This window comes from Peromyscus maniculatus, chromosome 16 (genome assembly GCF_049852395.1).
Source record: "Peromyscus maniculatus bairdii isolate BWxNUB_F1_BW_parent chromosome 16, HU_Pman_BW_mat_3.1, whole genome shotgun sequence".
Classification (NCBI taxonomy): domain Eukaryota; kingdom Metazoa; phylum Chordata; class Mammalia; order Rodentia; family Cricetidae; genus Peromyscus; species Peromyscus maniculatus.
Window position 1 is genome coordinate 35,010,080 of NC_134867.1, and position 9,831 is coordinate 35,019,910.

Below are 9,831 nucleotides of genomic sequence, written 5' to 3' on the forward strand. Positions count from 1 at the left end.
AGTCCGCAATGTTTCGTGTTTGTCCCCAGTGTGCTGTTTACCATGCGGTGATCTTTATTTACAGTAAATTAAGTTTCACGTAAATTATATATTTTTGGCAAAATGCAGTCTTTTCTATGGAATGTGGGTAACATTTTAAAGATTTTTTTCAGCCTTATTTTGATAAGTCAGTGTGCCATATTTAATGTATTTCATTGATACTTGTACTTTAAATGTATTATATAATTTTTTTTCCCTTAGGCAAGAAACCAGTTGGGAGTCAAGACTTAATTAATGAAGCGTTGCACCGAGAAAGGATGGAGCTGAAGGCCAAAGTGAAACAGATAAAGGAACTTTTGCTAAAGCCTGAGACTCAGGCCATGATTAGGAAGGAGCTTTTTGAAGGAAGAGTTCTTAGCGACGATGATCACATAGGGATGCTGATTCCCGCGTGACTTGGCTGTAGCTCTCCACTGCTGTGAGGACGGTGTAGAGTTTACAAACTCTCAGCCCCGGTCCACAGCCCTTTGGTAAATAACCAGAGTGTTCTTACCGTTTCTACAAAGCCCACGAACCAACACTTGGTGAGGAACTAACAACTTCTTGCCAAAGAAAACATATTTTTGCCTTATCATCATCATCATCATCGGCTAAAGTTGAGTTTTAGAATGTTTATTTGGGTGTTGTTGACTCATTTTATAGAAATAACTTCTTAATTAGCTGTTGTGAGATGTTCCATGGGTCCTTGCAGATAAAAAAACAGAACGTTGACTATGAAAAATCCTTTGTAGACAAAAACAACAGAACTAAGTAAAACCAACAACAGTATTCTAAGGGTCGCCTGCCTCCTGTTGATAAGGCCCTTTTTACTTCAAAAGACAATGTCCGGGCTTGTCCAGTCTCACATTACTTTTGATGAGATTTTGAATGCTTATTGAGTATCAGTACTTGAATGAACATTTGTAAATGTAATCATTGCAGTCACTGGTTAAGAATGTTTTATAATATCCACGTATATTATTTTTCATTGATGAAAATGCAGTTGGCTTTTTCATTTCTTAGTGAACAAATGTCCAGTGTTTTTTATTTCCTACTTCTCCGAAGACGAGCCCCAAGCCTCCCTGTGTTCTTCACAATTTGAATAGTTTGTACTAGTTCATTTTTTAAAAGATCATTCTTAAAATGTTTCTCCCCATGTGATGTTTATTTGTAACAGCTTTTTTCAATAGTAATTTTAAAATTGCTGCTACTAATAGATGGTGGGGGAAGGAAATGATTAGAGATCAGATATGTATAATCATCTCACTTATACGATCCAGTTTGCTCGTGGATTTTGCCTATTTTTTTCACTGGATAAATGATACAACATTAATTCATAATGTAATGATGTAGGGGTTCCTACATTTTCATGCCTCTTAATAAACGTACTGTTTCCCTGTTGCCTTTCCTTATCGTTCTTCTGGAAACCACTGGGTCCTTGTTGGTATCCCAAAGTCAAGAGCAGGGTCTCTGCAGTTTCATTGTTTCCTGTCTTTGTGCTAAGGAAGCCCACTGTCAACTTTAGACTGCTTCCTGATTTCAAATCATCAACTTCGTACACAAGGAGCAGCAGAACAGAAACTTCAAAGACAACCTGAGTGATGTCTTCAAAATAACTGATCACGGGTCACTAGAATCTTCCTCACAATGATGAAGAGGGCAAGTTCATCTAGATATACAGATCCGCTAGTTACTAGCTGTGAACTCCCTCCAAGAAGCCAGCCATGAACTTCCAGTGAGAGGGGCTGGCCATGACCCCCCAGTGGCTGGTTATGACCCCCCATCAGTGGGCCATGAACCCCCTCCCCCAGCGACTGGTTGTGAACTACCCCCTGCAGTTGGCCATGAACCCCTTCTGAGGGGCTGACCATGCATCCCCTCTTTGTGGCTAGCCACAACTCCCTTGTAGGCTGCCTACTGGGAACCCTCACTTAGCTATGAAGGTCATTACAGATTTCCTTGAGTAACCCCAAAGGAAGGAAGCAAAAATGCTTAGGCCTTTCCTTGTTTTTCTAATGAGGACACAGCGTCCAGAGGTTGGGCTCCCTAGCCAAAGCCACAAGGATGTTAGGAATTTGGACCTGAGCCACAACCCGGTGGCCCCAGTGTACCATAGCTATTTTGGTGAAATCTGGTAATCCACATGAACAATTTCAGATTGATATTTATTAGTATTGTCTATATCTTCTCCTCAAGGAGTTATTCCTGATCTGAGTAGCTTGAAAGGAAAGTATTGTTTTCAACCCCAATTCCATGTCTTTCTTTTAACTTTAGTTGCCTATTTCCATTGTTAAATACCCATGGAGGCCAGGGCCATGTGCCAGGTGATTTGGGCGTATGCTTAAATTTCTTCCCTTAAGTGGTCCTAGTAGGAAGTAATTAGTACTTTCTAGACTAGGAAAACTGGAGACCTATATGCTGAAATGGTCCAAGGATGTAAAGTGAACAAAAGATAGGACTATATTTAAACTCAAATCTGTTTTACTTCAAAGGTGACACTTTCTACAATGGGATATTTCCTCCCTTTACCAAATAAAATATTTCAGAAATTAAAGATGAGTAATAAAGTCCCTGAAACACACACACACACACACACACACACACACACACACACACACACACACACACACACACACCTGAATTTCTACAGATATGAGAGTGGTGAGCTAATATGACAGAAAACATATCTGATGATTCTAATCCTTGTCAATGGAATCTCCACGTGAACCTGTTCACAAAAACACCGGACCAGGAAGCAGCTGTTGCTTCTCGACTTGGACTTAACGCTGATGGGTGTTCTTGAGCAAGCTAGCTCACTTTCTGAACCTCACTTCCAGGCCAGGTGGTTTCAAGGAGCCCTAGGACAGTTTTCTTTGGGATTTACCTTGAAGTTGCCATCTGCTGGCTGCTGCACTGGGTCACAATCATTCCGCCTTGTGACATTAGATGTGACCTTCTGGAGGATGTCCCCTCCTATTTTATGTATTGGTTGTCCGTTTCATGAAGCGAACCCTTAGGGGGAATATTCTCATTGAGAACCACATTCCAACATTTTAAGAGTCAGTCCCTAGGGGAAAAAAAAAAGAACCCATGAGAATAAGAGATATTAGAAAGTAATTCTTTAAACAGTTAGAACAATATTCTGTAAGCTTTGAATTTGGCCTCCCTTGTGAAATCTTAGATTCTACCAATCCTCTTCTCAGCATAGACTAACTGGAGGGCCTTTGTCCTTTGGACACACAGGTTGCTGTATTTTCTGTGGAATTTCTGGGATCAGAAGTATAGCTGATTTTAGATTTTTTTCAGATTTTGGAATATTTGTGATGTCTTAGCTGTGGGTTTCATGTCTGAACATGAACTTCATCTGTTTCATATAATACATCCTATGCATCGGCTCAAGGTCGTTTATGTAATTTTTAGTGTGCCTGCATTTCCAGCTCATCCCACGAGGCCAGGGGAAGAGTTCTCTACTTGTGATGTCATGTCAGCATTCAAAACGTTTTGAATTTTGGAACCTTTATATTTTCTACTTTTGGCTTAAGAATGTCCTATCTGTACTAGGTTCGCATCTAGGACATAGTGAGAATTCAAATGATTCTCTCTGGAAAACCACAAATGTGTCAATCCCCAGAAATCTCATGTTCTAATAAGGAAGTAAGGACAGCAGTTTGAGTTCATAGTCTATGTGTCATTTCAGGCATACAACTAATAAGACATGTTTGCTCTTCTGTACACAGATGCAGAAACTAGACATCAACTTATATAACAAATGAAGAGTTTCATACCCTCATCAAAACCAAAACAGATATAGCATCTTCAAGTGTAAATTGGTGACTAGATAACTTATTGTCAGTCACTGTTTTGAGAATTTTCTTTCCTTTTTTTTTTTTTTTGATGTTTTTGGTTGTGAGTCTAGCCTTTTAAATGGCTGAACTATCTCTCCAGCCCAAATTTTTGATATTTTAATTATGTCATTTTAATCCCTTTCTTCCTTCCAAATCTTCCCATATTGCCTTGCTTCCTTTATTCTCTTTCAAATTCATGGTCCCTATTTTTGTTATTACATATATATGTGATATGTATATGTGAGAATATATCACACACACACACACACACACACACACACACACACACACACACACACACTCACACGTGTACATTCCTAAATGCATAATGTAACCTGTTTAGTCTGTATAATGTTACTTGTATGTATGCGTTTTCAGGGCTGACCACTTAGTATTGGGTAACTAGTTGAAACGCTCTTCCCTAGGGAAGAACATTTCTTCTGCTCTCAGCGTTCCTCAGTTGCCTGTAGTTCTTTGTCCAAGGTTGAGGCCTCCTGAGCTTTCCCCTTCCCAGGTTAGCATGTCTGCTGGTATCATCCTTGGTTAGGTGGCTATGTTGGTGAGATTTCATGGGTATAGCTTCTGACATTCATGGGAGACACAATCTCACAGCAAACTTTGTGCTTCTCTGGCTTACAATATTTCTGTTCCTCCTCCTTCAATAATCCCTGGGCCTTAGATGTAGGAGTTGTGTTGTAGATGGATCAGATGGAACTGGGCTCACAGCCCTGCACTTTGATTGGTTGTGGTTTTCTTTGATGGTCTCTGACTATTGCAAAGAGGAGTTTCTTTGATGAGGAGTGAGGACTGGAGCTGTGTGTGGGTATGAGGACGAATATTTAGAATCTATTCTCAGAACTCTCAAGCATCACCTGTAATAATTTTATCTTTAAAAAAATCTTACAGATGCATCCATGAATTCCAGCTTTTCCAGATAGATACAAAAAAATCTAAAAAGCAAAACAAAAAAGAAAACAATCTCGGAATACATTCAGAACATTTCCCAGTCCCTACATTCATTTGATAGTGGTGCACACACTAACAAGATAAAACCCTAGATAGTTTCATTCACAGTTAAAATGAGGATTAGACCAATTATCTTAGAGTTAGTGAATTTAAAATTATGATATAATCCATAGCCACTCTTCCCCGGATCACTGTATTGGGGATAATGTGGCTCACTTAGAAGGCAATTTGAGAACTTCTGAAGGCAGGCATTATTACCTTCTCCAGCATACTATACTTTAAGCCACTAATTTGTATTTATTTAAATGCAACTGATCAATTCAGGTGATGGTTTTAAAATGGAAACTGCACTAGCGAGTCCTCTATACATCTCATTACTAGTCACCATTGGAAGACCATGAAATTCTCCTGTAGCAGTAAAGTTAGGGATGGTAAACTAGAGACTGAGCATCAGAACGGAGAAAGTCATTTGATGTTCCCTGGAAACTTATGCTGCTTTCCCCCTAATGATCCAAATTCCTCTTCTGAAATGCTGCTCTCATGTGGTAGGACCCCATATCTTACGTGTTACTTTCTTTGACTCATGTTGGAAAAGTGGCAGAGTCCTTTTGGGATTCCTGCCAACTTAAGTCATTATATGACTTGCACAGCTCTTGCCCTGTAATAACTGTATTGTAGATTGGCAGAGCAGTCCAAATGTCTCCCAGCAGTTCCTGCCCCAACCCACCCGGGTACGATGTCTCCATGGTGCCTTTGCACTGAAGGAAGCTGTCAGTTCTTCACGGGTTTTTCTTCCCTAGCATATATTTCATCTTGCTTATAACTTCAGAAAACACTTTTATATGTACTTATGTGAGATAGAAAAAGTTGTAGGAGGTGAGAGGACAAAGAAACACGAATCCTCCAGCTAGGCAGAAATTACAGAGCTGAGAGAAATAAAAATGGCACATAGGCCCCAATGCAGATATCTGATGTGGTAATTGAGGCAGAGAAAATAGCATGAATACGCAACCGTGGGAGAGACTAAGTTTATACTTTGAGATCCTGGAGGACCAATTTGGAAGCTGTTCTTGCTGCGTTCAGGGAGAGGCTTGAAATGAGGACTTTCGATGACTTGGTAGACATGTGTCACAGTAAGTGACTACTTAGCATCTTTGGAAGACCTTTTCTAAGTCTGTTAAGGTCTGACCTGTAAGCCCTGATTCCCCAGGGAAGAGGCCACAGGGAGAATCCTGGAACTGAACATCTCATTGGTGCACTGAAATTCAGTATGGGATCTGGGCTCCACCAAGAAAGGGGGAGAGCCTGAATGGAGCCAGCTTGTTCTGGTGAAGAAAATGGTTCAGAGAAGCAGCAGTGGGGCTGGGAGGGGGGCTCGTTTGGTAAAATTCCTTCCATATAAGCATGAGGACTTGAGTTCAAATCTCTAGTACCCACAATAAACACTGGGCACTTTCCTCTGTAGCCCCAGTGCTGGGGTGGGTTATATATATGCAGATCTTTGCAGTTCACTGACTAGCCGGTCTTGCCAATCAACGTGAGTCCCAGGTCCACTGTGGGACCTTTTCTCAAAACCTAAGGTGGAGAGCTCTTGAGGAAGACAGCTGACATCAACAGACATCCTCATGCACATGCATACAAATACACGTTCCTCTGGATGTGCATGTGCATATGAACATGAGAACATGGATACACATCACCCCCACATATATACATAGCTTGGGTAGGCCTGGTGAGCTAACAATGGATAGTGGCACAGGGTCGCTCAGAGTAGCTGGCAATGTAATGGAGCATTGATATTTCTCTTGGCTTCCCAGCCTGGTTTTCTGTGTCTTTTGGTTAGTCTGCAGATACTAAGTTCTGGTTCTACTTTTAACTGGCTGTGGTTGGGCTGGAGAGATGGCTCAGCAGGTAAGAAGAGCACTTGTTGCTCATGCAGAGGACCTGGTTTCAGTTTTCCAGAACCCTCATGATGCCTCACAACTATCTCTAACTCCAATTCCAGGGGCACAGGGGATGCAACCCAATCTCCTGGCCTCTGTGGGCACCAGCTGCACATATGGTGCACATACATGCATGCAGGCCAAACACTCATACACATGAAATAAATGAATTAAAAAAAAAAAAAAGAAAACTGGCTAAAGCTGGTTTTAGTATTTGCAATTAATTATCCAAACCAACACAGTTTTCCATAGGCAGCACTCCATCCCAGGGTCTAGTGGAAACCTGGTACTCCTGTGCATTATAAGAATTGTGTGGACGTTATAAGAAGCCTCTTTTCTGTAGGCACTAAATGCCAGCAGCAGGCTCCAGGCATTATGACAATAATAACCCCATTCATTCCCAAATACTCTCACACGAAGGTCACCCAAGCCCCAGCTGAGGACATACTGTTAAATATTGCTCCCCCAGCAGCAGAAGAGACAACTTTCTTTATTTCCACCCTATCAAGAAGTAATTCAGCCTCCAAGAGCACAAGCTCACTGGGACTCTGTACGCATTATCAGGTACCTAAATAGAAATGGGAAATGAAGCCACTTGCATATTTTGTGACAAAGACCAAAACACTTATGTTATTGAACTTAAAAATGATTGAATAGATCAATTGCGATAATTCTTATGAAGTCATCATTGCATAATTTTTTTTAGTTTACATGATTAGGAGAGGAGACTTAGACACTGAGAGAAGAAGGCAATCTTCAAATTCTAATACTGTGTGGCCTGCTGAATATATTATTTTAACAACAGGGCTAATTTCTTCTTCAACTTTATAAAAACACTAAAAATATATTATGTGCCAAGTGAAAAAAAAAATGTCTAATTCTCTGATAATGATAGAGCTGTGTAAGAAATAGAGGAGTATTTTAATATAAGAAAAAATATTAATTTCCTCTGAGTGGCAGAGTAGAAAGACTTTTAGATAAAGAAACAAGAAAGAACTTTTCCTACAGGCTTTACTTAAGCTTCAAGGTTAGCTCCTGGATGAAATGACATGTGGAGATGCAGAGGTGACGTCAGCGGAGAGTGCTGTGTCGTGGTGAGCACTCGGAAGAGTTCGATGGAGCATTCAGATCCAAGGAAGGAACAGAACAAAGAGTACATGTGCATCACCTCGAGCATAGATTGTGGGGAATTTAGGCTTTAAAAGAGAAAGAGGCAGTTTTCAGTGCATTCAGAATGTCATACCGATGCTTTATAAAAACCCGTATAAGTTGTTTCTTACCATAATGGATTATTTTAAGAAGTCAGTGACTATCTTACACCTACCTAAAGGGAGACAATTTGCAGAGGGATGCTGGCCTTGTGACAGCCTGTATCCCTGTTCCCAGTTCTCCATCTCTCCAAATGCTCTTTTTCTTGTGACTTCCATGGATGGCCTTTCCCATGTAATTTCATAGTTTATCCCTCCGTCCTGTTGAATCCAGCTTGATGTGACTTATCTTAAACAATGGGATGTTAGTAGATGAGGAACAAGCCAAGGCTTAAACTATGGAGACATATGAGACAGACTGAACCAAACCTATATCCCGGGACAGACCTATGGCATGAGGATGTGACTTGTGGCCCTTCCCCTGAATGCATAAGGATTGAAAAAAGAAGGTAGTTCATTTGCTATGCAGCAAATCTGGCAAAGATTAGCTGGTGCGGGACCTGCAAGTCAAATTGAAACTCAAAAGCAAGCTTATGTGTAGCCGAAGTTTTTCTGTGTCCTGCCTGGCCCATGGTTGGGACGAATCTCTCTCACCCACCGGTCCGCAGCCACCTGGGCCCAAGTAAACACACAGAGGCTTATATTAATTAAAACTTCTTGGCCATTAGCTCAGGCCTACCACTGGCTAGCTCTTACACTTAAACTCAGCCCATTTCTGTTAATCTATATGTCACCATGTGTTCCGTGGCTTTACCTGTGTTCCATTACATGCTGGTCCCTGGATGGTGGGCTAGCATCTCCTGACTTAGCCTTCCAGCCTTCCCACAATTCTCCTTGTCTGCTTATCCCACCTATACTTCTTGCCTGGCTACTGGCCAATCAGTGTTTTATTAAACCAGTGTACAAAAGCATTATCCCACAGCATTTATGCCTTTGAAAAGGAGCCCACAGGGGCATGACCATTTTGGAAGTAAAAGGAGCCCACAGTGTGGCAATGACTATTTTTGAAGTAACTAAATCCCTTCTGATTGGATTGAGGGCCTATGCCACAAGGAGTAATCCATGCCTGGTACTTTAAACTGTGTCCAAAAGCCGTGACTAAAGCTGCAGAGATGGATGGCTCAGTGGTACAGAACATTTTCTTCTTGCAGAGGACAAGGATTAGATTCCCCATCCCCACGGGGCAACTTACAGCCATCTATAACTCCAGTTTTGGGGGGGATCTGGTGTCCTCTTTTGACCTCTGTGGGCACCAGACATGCACATGCTGCCCAGACATACTTGCAAGCAAAACACTCATATACATAAAAATAAAAAATATCTAAAAAGATTAAAGAAAACAAAATCCCATAGCTGTGGAGGTCATAGGCCCTAGGGAGGAGCTTGCTATTATTGCTGTGGTAACATAGTGTCAGACAGACGGCCTTCTAAATATCTGTGTATGTACTCCTAGACAAATGCTGCTCTGACCCTTCATCAGAGACGACTCTTTGCAGTGAAGGGTGGAGGCTCGCAACTGCCCCAGGTGCTAAGAGCGAGTGGTGGCTGAGGGCTGAGCCCTGGGAAGATCGTGGAAGAGGGAATGGAACGAGCGTCAGAAGCAGAAGGTACTGAGAAGATCTTGGAAAGGCCTTCTGGGCATTTGCAAAGTCAAACACACAGCAGCTGTGGTTTCCTACACCAAACCTGCACAACACCAGTGGGTGGAGGAGGGGATCATACATGGGACCCAACCTCCCTCCTGCTGACACATTAGCTAGGTATAGACTCTGGGAGAGGGTCAGTCCTGTCACACAGGTAGCCCTGGCTGAACTCAGCAGTCACAAAACATGAAGATATAACTGTGGGAAA

The 9,831-nt window shown here is 41.7% G+C and overlaps 1 protein-coding gene across 6 annotated transcripts in view; it reads left to right on the forward strand.

The window, feature by feature from the left end:
• Akap7 (A-kinase anchoring protein 7) overlaps positions 1-1,419 on the forward strand; it is a 141,183-nt gene extending 139,764 nt beyond the window's left edge. For all 6 annotated transcript variants that reach the window (XM_076552618.1, XM_076552616.1, XM_076552617.1 and 3 more), the window contains one exon: positions 241-1,419. Coding sequence is in view for 1 of the 6 variants with exons in the window: in XM_076552617.1 (XP_076408732.1) it covers positions 241-434 (194 nt within the window). In the remaining 5 variants the exon portion in view is untranslated. The remainder of the gene's footprint in view (positions 1-240) is intronic.
• The last annotated feature ends 8,412 nt before the right edge of the window (positions 1,420-9,831 follow it).